The sequence below is a fragment of the Drosophila miranda genome, chromosome XL (assembly GCF_003369915.1).
Source record: "Drosophila miranda strain MSH22 chromosome XL, D.miranda_PacBio2.1, whole genome shotgun sequence".
Classification (NCBI taxonomy): Eukaryota; Metazoa; Arthropoda; class Insecta; order Diptera; family Drosophilidae; genus Drosophila; species Drosophila miranda.
Window position 1 is genome coordinate 12,917,573 of NC_046673.1, and position 15,455 is coordinate 12,933,027.

Below are 15,455 nucleotides of genomic sequence, written 5' to 3' on the forward strand. Positions count from 1 at the left end.
AAAAATTGTTCTGCTTAATATGTTTTGCGCCAAGCCTGGTTTTGGAAAAATATCAATTATCGCACAAAACTATCGATGTTTATAAGAAAAAGCTTATTAAGAATATGTCGCTTTTCGGACATCACTGAAATCGGAATTTTGATTTATCCGACACGAAAATCGATATTTAATGATATTTCATTCAAGGATACGAACCTCACTCACATGGTGACCTATAGGCCATGATGGTTGCAAGTTTTCTCAGCCACATAGCATGCAAGAAAAAAACGGCCACATGGAAAATGGTCCCACCAATATATCGATATATGGATACATCAATATATATTTAACAAACTTAACTAAATGGTCTCACAAATTTTTCTGCCGCGAACAATGAAACAACAAGCTAGTGTCGAATTTTTTTCTAAATTCAGAAAAGTCCGTTGATTTATTTGCAAAAAAAAGAAAATATCGCCAACAAATATATTATCAAAAATATATATTCAACATCCCTACAGTTCGTCGAGTCGGAAGTCGGAGTTGTGTGCAAAGAAGTTTGAGGAAAAGAGCCGAAAAACGAAAAATCGAAATAAGGCGGATAGCGAGAAGCACTAATATTAACACATCTGCTTGCCACCAAAAAAAAAAAGAAACCAAAACCAAAACCAAGACCAAGACCGCCTTACATCGCATCGCACCGCACTCTACGCTGTCCGCTGTCCGTTCTCCCACCCCCCTGTATTGCCTGTTCTTCGAAAACCGAGCAACAGCAGCAGCAGGCCCCAAAATCAATAATCTGGTTGTGTGGTTTTCGCGGCTTTTTTTTTGTGTTTTCTTTCAAAAACAATCAATACCCGAAGGTAACGTGTGTAGAATCAAAATCTAACAATTCCATCTCTCAGTGTGCGTTTGCGTTTGCGTTCGTTGACGCTTGACATATTGGTACACATTTTCTTTTATATTTTTACCTTATTTGTCGTTTTTATAAAAAAAAAAAAATCGTCGCATGCAAACGCCATCCCCCCAACACCCATTGAACAAGATCAGAATCATCCTCCATCCATCCCCCTTAACCAACCTACCTTAAGGCCAACCAACCAACATTCCTTCCCCCAAAAAATATGAAATACACATACGCACACACACACGCACACCCATACAGCCGTACGTACATCTATCTGCATGAAACTTTAAAATTATTTGCTTTTTCCGTAAACGGAGAGAATTCGCTAAATATATGTATAAAAGAGTGGAAGAGAAGAGAAGACTGAAGAGCGAAACATGTTAATGCCAAAACAAACACGAAACACGAATCTTGCGTGCCGCCGCCGCCGCCGCTTTACCTGAAAAGCACAGCACAGAGATCTCTGGCGTATGTACATACGTACATACATACATACATACATATGTATGTATTGCTGCGGTACGCAGTGCCGCCGAAACACATGACTATTGTATATAGAAAGGGTGCTGGTGAGGTGGGGTGGGGGCTCGGATAGGGTACGTACGAGTACTGTATGTATTCATATGTACATTTCAGGCACTCGAACGCCCTAATTATTCATATAAGAATTGTACGAATGTGTGTGGCGGCGGCGGCGGCGGGCTGCCGTATAGAATAATGCATTTCGGATACGTACGATATGCGGAGTATGTATGTATGTATGGTTGGGTTCGGTTCTATTCCGCGATCTAATCACACCAAACATTATTGACTTATAGGGCCCCATCGGAGGCCAATCTGTTTCCATTCTGCCAATATATAATTTAGCAAAGTTTTTAATCATTGCCCCACAAATGTTACATATGTATGTATGCCTGTGTGTATGTATGTATATTGGGAACACATACGTGTACCTTCTGTCAGACGTTTATGCGAGTGTCAGAATTTGCAATAAGTTTTTTTCTTGCACGGTACACGTGGTACCACCCCACCCACCGAACCCGCCATAAACCTTTTTATTTTCGTTACGTTTTGGGAGTCATGGGCCGGCTTGGCCATACGTTTTATCTAATTAGTTCCGGGGATCTACTGGTACTGCCACTTTTGACGATTACTAATATCTAGCGGATTTGATTGTTTTGGGTGCGGTCCTCTCATCCTTCTTATCCTTATTTTCCTTTTGTTTTTTGGGGTTGCGCGCATGAACTGCCGGGGGAGTGGTGTGGATTGTTGTAGTATATGTAATTTGAAGGAGCTTCGGCCTGCCGATTTCTAATTTGTCATTTCTGATTTGTATGTATGTTTGTTTGTGTGTTTTGCTTTCATTTGTTATATATTTGCATATATGTATAGTGCATATGGTGTTATTGTTGTTATTGTTATTGTTATTGTTGTATGTGTTTTTGACCCGACCTCTGACACACCTTTCGTATATTCACATGATTGATAAATACCGAATGATAGAATGGGCACAGAAACCAAGAGCAACAGTTACACAGGACAGATTTCAACAAGTGGCGGCAATCCAAAAGTGATGAAAGATTCTTTATCCTTAGTTCGTCAAACGGTCAATCAGCAATCGCAATCGAATCAAAATCAATATCAAAACGATAACGATAACGATAACCATTTGAATTCAAATTCAAATTCGTATTCAAACGCAACCAAAAACCAGCCAGAGACAAACAACTCGAACTCGGAGAAGAACAGCACGTCGTTGACCAAAGAATCAAAGAAGATTATCGTACCCTTTGTGCCCATATTTGTCGAGGAGGCCGATGTAATTCAAGGTGCCAAGGAGCTATTGAAGGTTATACGACCGAACTGGGATCTCGCCCACGTTGAATTTAAGGTAATGTACAACCCATCAACCAAAACATCCCACACCCAATCCAATCCCTTCAAACCAAAACCAACATACATACATACATACATGCATACAATCTATTCCCCATCAACATTCTCTACCTCTACCTTCAGCACCATCTTCTGAGATTATTCTACATGTATATCTCAAGTCTCAAGTTGTAGTTCAGTGATCAGTTGAGTCACCAAAGGACTGACTGTCCCCCCAGACCGATGCTGTATTTGTACGGTAAACCTTAATCGTATATTTGCTATGGCTATTCTTACACATTTCCACTGTACATACAATATATATTGTTTCCAACTAATTTACTGGGGGAAAGACAGACAGACAGACAGACAGATATAGAGGGATTCGAGTGGAGCGTGTGGCTGGTTGCACAACCTTCCAATAGTAATTATAATGATATACATATATATACTGCGCTACTCCGCTACCTTGAATATTTGTAAATAGACTTTGTTATTTTCTTTATTTATTGTGAGCCCCATATTTGAAATTAACATTTATTTTTTTCACGCTGGTGTTGGTGTTTTTGTTGCTGTTTCTGTTTTCTATATTTTGTTTTCTGTTTTCTATTGGGGTGTTAGGACAACCCGAGACGTAGTAGAAACCAGTTTTTATTATTTCCCATTTTTCTAATCTCGCGCCACGAGGGAAAAGCGATCGCTCCGCCCCGCCCCGCTACGCCCGTTGCCCCTAACCAAAGAAATAGACCTGCGTGTCGACACAGATATAGCCCCAAGATTCTAATCTCAAGTCCTTCTTCTCCGACAGGTGCATTGACTCGAGTGGGCCAGCACCAGGGCCCAGCCATATATTACGGATGAAACAGATACTATACTATATGGGGTGTGTGTGTGCTGATAATGATGTTCCGTTCCGCTGATACGTTGATAAGAACCAACGAATGTGTGCCCACCCCACACTGAGAGGAAAAAACGAGCAGGCAACTCGTTAAAAGTTTCCATTATAATCATTTGTATTCCGAATTTCAGAAGAGCACTTCTTTTTGCTCAGTGTAGCCATAAAGTGCTGCTTAAGCCATAATTCTTTTCAAAAATGGGCCGCTCGCCTCTGTCTTATCGGTACGCCTATGCCTTGACCTCCTACGTATGTACGAGTAGTACCTATATATGTGCAATATGTACAAGTATATGTATGTAAGAATGTTTAAAGTCTAATGAGTATTATAGTATTTATGCTTTTAGTACCACGTACGCAATCTAAATATCTCCAGACATAGCCAAGATCTATCTTAAATACTATAAATAGTATACTTATATAAATCAGGAGAGAGTCTATCCCAAAGAACATTTCGAATAGGAGTGGTTCCACGTTTACGGGTTCTACATTTTCCTATATTTACACTTAAGTGTCCCCTCACTTAGGGGAACTTTGTACAAGCTAATCACAGTGCGTCAATCGGATCATTCGACAATTCTTCAGCCAGTCATAGGCCGAATCTTTGCCTGGCAATAGGCCTCTGTTCTATGTTTCAGTTAATACTTGATATTTTCGAATCATTTCGCACACCCCGTATGTGTGGGGGGGTTATCAATGAGGAGGGTGCCAATGTCAAAAAGTTTATCACTGGAAATTATTCGCGTACCCCTGAAAACCCATACTCGTGCAAAATCCACGTATACTATAGAAAATATGTGTATGCGTAGCATGTGCCAGCGATAAGGAAAGCCCCCCCTTTTTTTTTACTTGTAGAACGGTTCCGGCTTTAATGAACGGTTTTTTTTTCGAAATCTTTCCATTGAAAAATCCCAAACTAAAACCTTAATGTTACTACGGTTTTGGTTAGAGGGTGATGCAATAACTATATATGTATATGTATATCTAGATTCTAGATTCTAGAAGCAACAACTCGAACTAACTCCCACCCACAGCCCCCCTAACCCCCTAACCACCATAACGTTGCTGAATTCGTAAAGTAACTGGGCCAAAGGCAATGAGCCATTAATAATTGAACATTTTTCGTTTGCGGATTTATTGATTGCAGAGTTTTACCGATGGCATCACAAACAAACTGGTTGGATGTTTCCACAAACCAGCAACCAAACTGAAGAAGGACGATGAGAACGATGTGGACACCGACGACAAACAGCAAGAACCATATGTGCCCCCGATCAAAGTTGAGGAGCCACCAGTGCAGGAGGACGAGCAGGAGGAGGAGTTTACGGCAAATGGGGAAACAGATGGCCTACCTCTACAGTACTCCGATAACGTAGTCCTGGTCAGGGTTTATGGAAACAAAACAGACCTACTGATCGATCGGAAAGCTGAAACGCAAAATTTTCTACTATTGCATACATATGGACTAGCGCCATCGCTATATGCAACGTTCAAGAATGGCCTCGTCTACGAATACGTACCTGGTACCACCTTAAATACTGAAAGTGTTCTTTGTCCAGAGATTTGGCCATTGGTTGCTCGTCGTATGGCTGAAATGCATCGTAAGGTTAGGAAGAATGTGGGAGATATTATTGGAGGAGGTGCTACAGCGGCGGTTGCTACGAGTGCGGATACGAATGTGGATGCAACGAAGCCATTGCCAATGATATGGACGAAAACGCAAAGCTTTCTTGATTTAGTACCTGAACGTTTTAGTGATGCTGAGAAACACAAAAGGTACGAAACGAAACGAAGCATTTTGGAAACCATGTGCCATTTACCCACCCAACCGCGTTTTCTTATTGCAGAGTGAATGGAACATTTCTACCAATTGGTCGACTGCGTGAGGAATTCAACAGCTTGTACAAATATCTGGTGGCATTAGACAGTCCAATTGTTTTCTCACACAACGACCTACTGCTGGGCAATGTCGTCTACACGAAAAGCATGAAGACGGTTAACTTTATTGACTACGAGTACGCCGATTACAATTTTCAGGCATTCGATATTGGCAATCATTTTGCGGAAATGTGCGGTGTCGACGAGGTGGACTATACGCGCTATCCCAAGCGTGAGTTTCAATTGCAATGGCTGCGCGTCTACCTCGAGGAATATCTGCAGCGTACGAATATACAGAGCGCCGAGGTTGATTGGCTCTACGTGCAGGTCAATCAGTTTGCATTAGCATCGCATATCTTCTGGACAGTGTGGTCCCTATTACAAGCCGAGCATTCCACTATCGATTTTGATTATGTAGGGTAAGTGTATGCTGAATGCTAAACCTATGGAATTATAGAATGTGTATTGATTGGTTGATTTCTATTCCAGCTATGCGTTTCTTCGTTACAATGAATACTTGGCCAGGAAGGAGGAGTTTTTATCATTGACTGCTGCTGCATCACAGAAGAACAATAAATGAGTTCTCTCTCTCTCCCTCTCGCTATTCGGAGAAACTATATGTATATATATATATATATGTGTATGGATATATATATATATATATATATATATATATTATGTGCCCCAGTGATATATGTGTAAACTAAGGCTGGAACGGATCTCAATGTTATGCATATGTATATATACTATAACGTGTGTGTGTGTGTGTGTTCACAAAACAACAGAAAAAAAAACAATCTTAAATTAGTGTCGTATTCGTGCCAGCCTTAGTATATGTATATATATATATATATATACATATATATATATATATGAAGAATTTGTATATGTTCTTTAATTTGTAAATTGATATTTTGTAGTCATAAATAAAACGAAACCCGAAGTAATGTACTTTAAAACATAAACAAAAACATTCAATAGCAAATGGTGCATACTGAATGTTTTAAACAAATATTCTTATTCTACTACTTATGTATGTATGTGTAAATTGTACTCGTATATAAGCCAGCCAGGGGATCATACTAATATACAATATATAGTACTAGCTACAAGGATACAACCCCCGAACGTGGAACAATAAGAGAGGCATCTTTTGTCCTATGATTTGCCCCCAAAACATTTGGCCTTAAGTCAGGCTTAAGCTTTCTTCGACATTTCTTGCTGAACAACGCAGTTGATTTATTTGAAATAAAACATTTCCCTTCTCTTGTTTTTTTTTGTTTTTTGGTGATATCAAATATCCCCCTTTTCAGTTTTGGCTTTAAAGACACTATTGTGATTATTAACTGTTGTAATCTACATGTAGTATATTGTTTATGTTATGAAGGCGGATTTGTACATTAAGCTTATTAGATTTTACAAGAATTTCGATACAATTTATTTACTTTATACAAAAAACAGTTTTCGTATATTTTGTAATGGTGTTGTGTACGTTCAACAGACCATTTTTATTATACTGTTGTCCGGTTTCCATCTCCGCCCAGTTTTTGAACAATCTATAAAGATATATAAATAAATCGTCAATTATCAAAATTGGTTATAAAATTATATATATTTTTTGTTTTAACAGAATTTTACACCTACATGTCTAACAAAAATGGGTGCTATAGCTCTTATATCTTGGAAAAAGAAATAGGATTTACATTTTTGTCTTTTTTTAAACAGACTGCGCGACCTATCGATTTGAATTCAAGCGATACAACAAAGCACACCTGGCAGGGCTGCTTGAAATTCCGGTATCGTAGGTGACTGATATCGATAAGTCATTTCGAGGGAAGTCTCACCACCAGCTGTAACCAGCTGTCATCTAAAAAAAAATAGGAGCCAGGCGACCGAGTTTCTAGAATTATTTTTAAATTTCCGTGAATAATGGCGAGCTACATTGCTAGAAAAGGTCCATCGATTTTCTGTAAGTATTATTTTAGATGGCTGCCACGGCGATGCCCACGAATATGACGCCGCTCTTGTGGTCTGAATGTTAGAATGATTACGTAAATATGTAACTAAATTTTTTTTTGCAATTGCAGCTAACCTGGGCAGATGGGCCTACAACATGTCTGGATTCAATCAGTACGGTAAGTTTAGCACTAATAGCATTGACAATTGCAACGAAAATGTTTCTAACTATGGATTTGCATTGGATGTAGGTCTGCACCGTGACGATTGTCTCTATGAGAACGAGGATGTGAAGGAAGCAATCCGCCGTCTGCCCCGCAAGATTTACGACGAGCGCAACTACCGTATTATGCGTGCTCTGCATTTGTCCATGACCAAAACAATTTTGCCAAAAGAGCAGTGGACTAAGTACGAGGAGGATGTCAAATACTTGGAGCCCTATTTGAACGAGGTGGTTAAGGAGCGCGAGGAGCGTGAGGACTGGAACAAGAACCACTAAGAACTTAGCCCCTTCCCCTCCCCCCTAACCACTCAATTTGTAAATGTTCAAATACATAGCTTAGATTAAAACTAAATAAGCTATGAAATTAGCCTGTTTTGCATAGTCAACTAAAGGGGAGATGACATTTTAATTTATTAGTGGGTTAAATGCTCGTGTGGATCAATGGAGTCGTCTCTCCATATGTGATTTGTGTGTGAGTGTGTGGAATGGTTGTGTGAGCTTAAGCATTACGATATGCACCGTTCGTCCTTACCTTTTGCATAAAGGGTAAATTGAATAGAGATCCCAAGACGGGCACACGTCCAAGGAAATTGATGGCCACGGGGAAGAAGCCGCTGCAAAGATACAAAGAAAAACCCATAGATATAATGATGGACGACCCTAGACTGGAAAATAATGCTCTTTGGCGACACTTGACAATTGTGAAATGGAAGATATTGCCGTTTCCTCGCATTACTTTAAGTTTAAACAATAGTAGGCCATAGACTGGAAAATATTGCTCTTTGGCGATACTTGACAATTGTGAAATGGAAGATATTGCCGTTTCCTCGTATTCCTTTAAATTTTAAACAATTCCAAAGGCACGCACGCACATGCATAGAAAGCGTGGACGGGCGGACACATGGGTGGGTGGCAGACCTGACCGAATTACAATCACATATTGATATGTTAATTTAAAGCTATGCTTTTGGGCCTGTAGGTTTGGAGAAACCTACCAACATTTCAGATTTATCATTTTATGATGCAAACATCTTCCTATCCACGTAATTCTCGACAACAACAAAATATAGATAGCGAATAGCGAACCTGAATAGTGCAAAGAATCCATAGGATTCAACAATCATTCCAATGATGGGGAAGCCCAGCAGAACGATGAAGATTCCACCAAAGAAGGCGGTTGTGCCTTTTACTTTATGCCGTTGAAAGAAAAAGCGCAAAGTTCGCTCCACGCCGATTACACATCCCAGTCCCGAAATGAACAGAATCTGCAGGTGAGGAGAACAATTTGTTAATTATGGGTCGTACTTTGGGTGGTGCGCCAGCTATTGCACATACATTTCCAATTGCGAGTAAACCTTTGTCGAACAGAAGCAGCATGCCAAGAAACAAAAACGATATGCCGAAGCCAGCCAAGCCGATGCCAATTTCTATGAAAAGGGTTTGAAATGAGCTCACAGAAGTGTTACAATAGTTGTATGAACAATGGACGTACTTTGCAGATCTGTTACTTCAATCATTGTGTCCCTTTTTTGTTTATTTAGGTGAGAGTTTCGGACCTGATTGGAAATTCCACGTAAACACGTAAATTATTTAAAAATTGGAACAGCTGATTTCTACAATCTAAAAATTTATCGCATTAACGAATATAAACAATCATTCGCAGGGTTGCTCGGCCTGAGTGTTGGAAAACGAACTGGGATTAAATAAAATCACGATTTCTTGTGCCAGTCATGTACATAATCTTTTTTAGAACTCAGGAGCTACATATTATCGTTTACAGTTACCTCGTACATTTATTATTAAACATTTACAATTTCTATTCACAAATATTTATTATAATCCATGATATTTAAACAAAATATATCACGACAGGACATTGGTCATGACAAGCGGTGTAAAACTATAAAAACATTAAACAAAGATAAGTTCCGCTTGTCGCCCACACAGTTCAGGTGAAAGATATAGTGGTTAAATAGATGGCATGAAAATACAAGAAGAATTTTCAATCGCTAATATTTTCCGCTATTTACCTCAAGTATTTGAACTATTTAAATAGAGGGGGCTTAAGTGGGCTAAGTTCGGTTTTTCATCATGCGAGACGCTACATTGTTGTTGAGGAACCAAATAGAGCTGTCAAACCATCGATAGTGGCCACTCTACAGTTTTGTATAGAATGGTTCAAAACATCGATACTATCGATAGTATCGGGCTCATATAACTAAGATTAGAAGTCTTTAAAAAGCTATTTTTCAAGCAAAATTAAATAAATCCTTATTTCTTATATCGGGGATTTTATATGGTGGCAAGGCTGATTGCTGAGCCTTCTCAATATCAAAGTAGAGAAGGGGAAGCGACCTATAAGAGCTCGATAGTATCATGAATAGTAGCAAAACCATCGATAGTAGCAATTAGCACCAAAACATCGATACTATCGATAGTGCCATTGATGGTATGACACCTCTATCTCCGCCATTTTGACAAAAGAATTTGTTCTGCCCATAGCGTCCGAATAAAAATCCGTGTTGGGAGTTATTTACTCCTGAAATTGTGTTGTTGAAAAGAGTATTTGCACACGTTATTTGTGATGGATCGTAAGTACACCATCAAGATATATACTTGTGGAAAAAAAACACCGAAATATTTGTGCTTTAGGTGGAGGTTATGGTGGCGGCGGCCAGGGCTTTAATAATTTTAATGTCCCTCCACCAAATATGCAGTCTAGCTACAATCAACCACCTCCAACCCAACGCGGCGGCGGAGGTAAGAATATATTTTGCATGCTAAACTCTGCAAAACAAAGACTGATAAACGTCTTGAATACCATCTTTCTAGATTACGATTCCGGTATTCGTGGTTCCGGTAGCGATGGCGGCGGTCCCGGCTCATGGTCCGACAAACGAGGCGGCAGCTCATATGGGTATGTTATTAAAATACATTCATTATGTTCAAATCGGGACCGGGGGTACAGTTTTTCCACTGAGGTTACCATGTTTTGTAATTTTTTTTTGTTATAAGAATGTGTACAACAAATTCATGAACCAATTCCATCGACGAAATACGGGCCTGCAAAAATGTAAAATAGAAAAAAAATGTAAGACGCGTGAAAAAGCAATCGATATGTGTGTATGTATGTGTGCATGAGAGAGCATACATGTGTATTGAAAATGATTTTTTTTGAGGAAACGGAAAGGCACAAAATGCGGAAAATACAGCAATGCGAAAAACATTAAGCAACCGGCTAGAAATAAAAATACATTTTCAAGGAGAAAGCGACATTTGATTCGATTTGTTGCTTCGCCTTTTGGTGGAAACCTATAAAAACAAAACAACACACGCACACACACGCACAAAATTATGCATTATGATATTTGCAAAATATGTATATGTATATAGATAATGCAGATAAAACCCCGTTGCATCTGTGAAATTCAGCTCTTATCAATTCGAAAATTAATATGTGTGGCATATTTGTTGTATATATTTATATGTACAAAACATAAGTTGGAGAGAGAACAGATGCCTGAGGGGTATGATAAAAAACGTATAACCAATGCGTTCTCCACACCCAAAAGCTGTTCAAAATTCGCATCTTTTGAAAAAAGATAGAAACAAAAACTAGAGTTAAATGTACAACGAAATCGGTTTGGGTAGAGATACATTTGGTACAAATAAGGGTCCAAAGATAGGTGCAAGTATCTATTGTATCTATGTGTTTGATATAGTCTTGTTTTACACACGCGCACACACACACGCACACTATATTAACATTAATATTTGCATTTAGATTTAAAAAATATCAATCGTAATAAAAGGGGTGGCCCTTTCCTGGAACGAAAACACTGCGCGTAATATCAAAATATTTCTAAGAAAAACAAGCCCCAACCGAGAGTCAATATATATTTAGGCTCCACACATACGCGCGCACACAATCTGTAATTGAATTTCGATCCACAGGCTTCAGGCGCCTCAAAAATAACATCAAAGAAAATACGAGTATAAACAATATTAACAAAGAAAAACCCAATTAATCGTAAAAGTAAAACGGATACAATAAAAGTCTCAAATGATAATGTTCTTTGGCAACTGAACAATTCTGTGACTAACCTTAGAGCCTAAGTTACGAATCGTAGAACACTGAAATAAATAGAACATTTTTGGAGACTACTACCCCTCTCCGAACTATGAGTTTTGCAGAATAGTGGGCCACCAGATGGTGGAACAGGGCAAAATGGGAGACACAAATTTGGTATTGCAAAAACAGATTAAAATATGTTTAAATGTAAGATTAAAGCCTTGAGTTCTCTATCTTTAAGCCGATATCAAATGATATCCAATATTGTATACCGGTAGAATATCATTAATATTAATATTTTAGAATATAGAATAAGCATTTGTATTGTGATGTCTTTTGTCTAGCTTACAATTAATTATGTATATAAATATGAATCGTATGATTATTAAGTATCTAGTGAACAAAAAAGTGCGGTGTCCACCAGAGCATTTGTGATCAGCGATTCGATTCTTCGGTTCAGTTCGGTTCGGAATTGAATCGATGGATGTGGATTTGGTGCGATCTATGCCGGTGGATGTCTACCGAAATTGTTGGTACAATATTTTGAAACAAGCCGCAAACAAAACAAAAAACAAATATGTATTTGATGCCTTACAAAACCCCAAAACAAATCGAAATTCAAACATTAAATAAGTTCATTCAATATCCTTTTTTAGAAATGGAGGCGCCAACAAGGACAGCTACAGCAAAGGTAAAAATAATGCAAATAGACTGCAATCCTATCGAGTAATGTATACCAATATTTTTCTACATATTGAACTTAAAAAAACAAAAAAAAAACCAAACAAAACAAAAACGAAAGGATCCTCCTAAAAGCGAAAAATCTCAAATTCCAAATCAAAAGGAAAGCAAAGCAAAGCGAAAGAAAAGAAAGAAAAGCTAAGCAAAGGCAACATTCTTTGGTCGTTCTATTCCATCGTTCCATTAGGCTATTTAGGATAGAGTGTATATCTGAAGAATTTCATGGTGGTTACTTATATATAGCTATGGTTAAGGACGGACTCAAAAAGTGCTGTTGTTGTAATACCGAGGTACTCTAGGGGTTTCTAGGAGGTGTCCAGAAGAGTCCTGCAGCAAATCTAGCTATACTTTTTATCACATAAAATTGTGTTGTATCTGTCGTGTGTGTACTACATATGTATTGCTGTGGTTTAATGTAAAGCACTATCTATCTGAATATATAAGATATGTGCAAGGTTGTTTGTTGGTTGACACTGAAGATGGAGTGCCTGGCCGGCCTGGTGGTTGGTGACTAAAGTCGGCAGCTGGCTTTCCTATCTGGTTTTGTTGTTGTTGTTGTTGTTTCTGCCAATTGCAGTGCAATTTGTGGGCCCATTCTACGATAATTACATACATTTGATTGTGAGTACGAGTACCTACAGAGATGGGCAGAATGGTGGGTGAATCGTGAGTCGCTTTCATGTTGCAAAATCTTTAAAGTAATAAAATGCCCCACATTTTCAGACCGGCACCACTGCTGCTTTCTTGTTTAGCCAGTGCTTAATCGCTTCCTCTCTCTCTATGGCGTTCTCTCTGGCTCCTGGCTCTCTCGCTCTCTCTCTCTCTCTACTGTGGGTGTGTTTGTTGTCGTTTTGGTGGGGTGGGGGAGCCAGAGAGAGAAATAAGGCTATGATAAAACTGTTTCCCTCGCTCTATCTGTCTCTCTCTCTCTCTCTTTTGCTCGTCTCTTCCCCTCTCACACTCTGTCTAAAGGTTCTTTTGAAACAAACAACAACAAAAAGAAAAAAGGGTTCGGTTCTCTGTGAAGTTGTGAAGTTTTGGTGTCCCACAAATGCCGCTGCAAATCCTGGTTTTTATATATTGCTAAGCTAGTCTTTTAGTCGGCGCCTGGGCATGGGCGATATATGGTGTTTAACCGATCCATTGATCGGCAGAGTCCGGTGTTGTAATGCCCCCATTTATACATATTATATGGCAAACACGTAAACTATTTGTACATTAAGAGGGCACCCTCTTTTGGGAGAGGGGGGCCAAGTTGTGAAAGGAAACCAATCCGCAAAATCCGCAATAATATTTTTAGTTTCTATAAGCTATTCATTGCCCTCTGTGCAGCGCATTCTAACACCTTTTTTGCCATTTTTGTAGGACCCATGGGCGGCGGCGGCGGTGGAAGCGGTGGTAGTGGCGATCTGATAACCCAGGACGATACCATATTTGTCTCTGGCATGGACACAAATACAACAGAGCAAGACATTGAGACGCATTTCGGTGCCATTGGCATCATCAAGGCAAGTATATGTCCGGATATCGATGGAATCCCGAAGCCCATCCCCATCGTCACAGGTCTGGACAGGAGTTCTAATATCAAATCAATCAAACTCTCAAATTGCAGAAGGATAAGCGTACAATGAAGCCAAAGATTTGGCTCTACAAGAACAAGGACACCGGTCTGTCGAAGGGTGAGGCCACTGTCACATACGATGATACCAATGCTGCTCAGTCCGCCATTGAATGGTTTGACGGACGTGTCTTCAAGGGAGCCAATATAAAAGTATCGCTCGCTCAGCGCCAGAGCACCTGGAACAAGGGCGGCGGTGGGCGCGGCGGTTTCGGTGGTCGTCCACGTGGGGGTGGCGGCGGCGGCGGCGGTGGTGGGGGACGCTTCGACCGCGGTGGCGGAGGCGGCGGCGGGGGTGGAGGCGGTCGTTTTGATCGCGGCGGTGGTGGCGGCGGCGGTGGCGGAGGCGGTGCCGGTGGCAATGTTCAGCCCCGTGATGGCGATTGGAAGTGCAACAATTGCAACAACACCAACTTCGCCTGGCGCAACGAATGCAACCGGTAAGTGTGCATGCAGCTTTACCTTCTCAACGAACTCTCCATCCAATTTGGATCTTTTCCAGCTGCAAGACACCCAAGGGCGGCGAAGATGGCGGCGGTTCCGGGGGCAGCAGCGGGGGATATGGCGGCGGTGGGGGCGGCTACGGTGGCATGAATGACCGTAACGATCGTGGCATGAATGACCGTGGAGGCGATCGCTCTGGCGGAGGCGGCGGCGGCGGCGGCGGATACAACAATAGAGACCGCGGCGGCAACTCGGGCGGTGGCGGCCGCTATTCAAACGAGAATGGCCGCGATGGCGGTGGACGTGGAGGCGGAGGGCGTGGTGGTGGTGGCGGCGCCAATCGCCGAGATGGCGGCGGTGCTATGCGAAACGACGGCGGCATGCGTTCCAGGCCATACTAACGACCTGTTTGGTAACCCTATGTTTTTTTTTTCAGATTTACGTATTAATCGTAGAGAAAAGTAAACCCTATCAAACGTGTACCCTTGAATGTACCCCAGTCAAAGCAAAAGATACAAATGCGCAGCCACATCCAACCATTTTATCTGATTTCTCGCCCCCCAAAAACCCAAAACACACACACACACACACACACGCCACTCTACTCCGCACACCCTACCCTACCCTCTTTTATCTCTCGTTTTGACTTTTAGACTATACATACATATGTAATCTAATTTAACAAACACTATTTGTAATATTGAAACAAAAACAAAGTATAAACTTACATATATATATGTGTGTATTTTTATAATTGTAAATACATATATATATATATATATATATACATTATATATAATAGAAGAGGTCTCTAAATCATTTATTACTATCAACGCGTCGTAAGGGGCATCAACAAGTCGCCTATGCCCC

General features: G+C 40.3%; 4 protein-coding genes and 1 long non-coding RNA gene across 7 annotated transcripts; 4 read left to right on the plus strand and 1 right to left on the minus strand.

Annotated features, from left to right (window-relative positions):
* Nucleotides 1-348: 348 nt before the first annotated feature.
* LOC108164754 (ethanolamine kinase) lies at nt 349-6,674 on the plus strand. Of its 2 annotated transcripts, none has more exons than XM_017300654.2 (5): nt 349-839; nt 2,387-2,774; nt 4,801-5,429; nt 5,501-5,950; nt 6,021-6,674. In XM_017300654.2, exons 2-5 carry the CDS (start codon nt 2,388-2,390, stop codon nt 6,109-6,111), a joined length of 1,557 nt encoding a protein of 518 aa, XP_017156143.1. In that variant the 5' UTR covers nt 349-839; nt 2,387; the 3' UTR covers nt 6,112-6,674. The 2 variants fall into 2 exon arrangements, with proteins under 2 accessions (XP_017156143.1, XP_017156145.1); XM_017300656.2 differs by lacking the exon at nt 349-839 and adding an exon at nt 845-921.
* A 190-nt stretch (nt 6,675-6,864) lies between these two features.
* LOC108164831 (vesicle transport protein GOT1B) lies at nt 6,865-9,365 on the minus strand. Its single transcript, XM_017300753.2, has 5 exons — nt 9,203-9,365; nt 9,046-9,137; nt 8,797-8,975; nt 8,243-8,324; nt 6,865-7,087 (listed from the first exon to the last, which is right to left on the minus strand). The coding sequence occupies exons 1-5, from the start codon at nt 9,225-9,227 to the stop codon at nt 7,043-7,045; spliced, it is 423 nt and encodes a 140-aa protein (XP_017156242.1). The 5' UTR covers nt 9,228-9,365; the 3' UTR covers nt 6,865-7,042.
* LOC108164832 (cytochrome b-c1 complex subunit 7) lies at nt 7,358-8,070 on the plus strand. Its single transcript, XM_017300754.2, has 3 exons — nt 7,358-7,500; nt 7,619-7,666; nt 7,739-8,070. The coding sequence occupies exons 1-3, from the start codon at nt 7,461-7,463 to the stop codon at nt 7,984-7,986; spliced, it is 336 nt and encodes a 111-aa protein (XP_017156243.1). The 5' UTR covers nt 7,358-7,460; the 3' UTR covers nt 7,987-8,070.
* Nucleotides 8,384-9,322, plus strand: LOC117189799. The gene is made up of 2 exons (XR_004473581.1): nt 8,384-8,615; nt 8,690-9,322. It is a non-coding gene; the product is annotated as an uncharacterized LOC117189799 (long non-coding RNA).
* An 801-nt stretch (nt 9,366-10,166) lies between the features above and the next one.
* On the plus strand, nt 10,167-15,320 carry LOC108164644 (RNA-binding protein cabeza). Of its 2 annotated transcripts, XM_017300494.2 has the most exons (7): nt 10,167-10,301; nt 10,363-10,470; nt 10,543-10,627; nt 12,439-12,473; nt 13,889-14,031; nt 14,136-14,581; nt 14,644-15,320. In XM_017300494.2, exons 1-7 carry the CDS (start codon nt 10,295-10,297, stop codon nt 14,984-14,986), a joined length of 1,167 nt encoding a protein of 388 aa, XP_017155983.1. In that variant the 5' UTR covers nt 10,167-10,294; the 3' UTR covers nt 14,987-15,320. The 2 variants fall into 2 exon arrangements, with proteins under 2 accessions (XP_017155983.1, XP_017155984.1); XM_017300495.2 differs by lacking the exon at nt 12,439-12,473.
* Nucleotides 15,321-15,455: the final 135 nt, after the last annotated feature.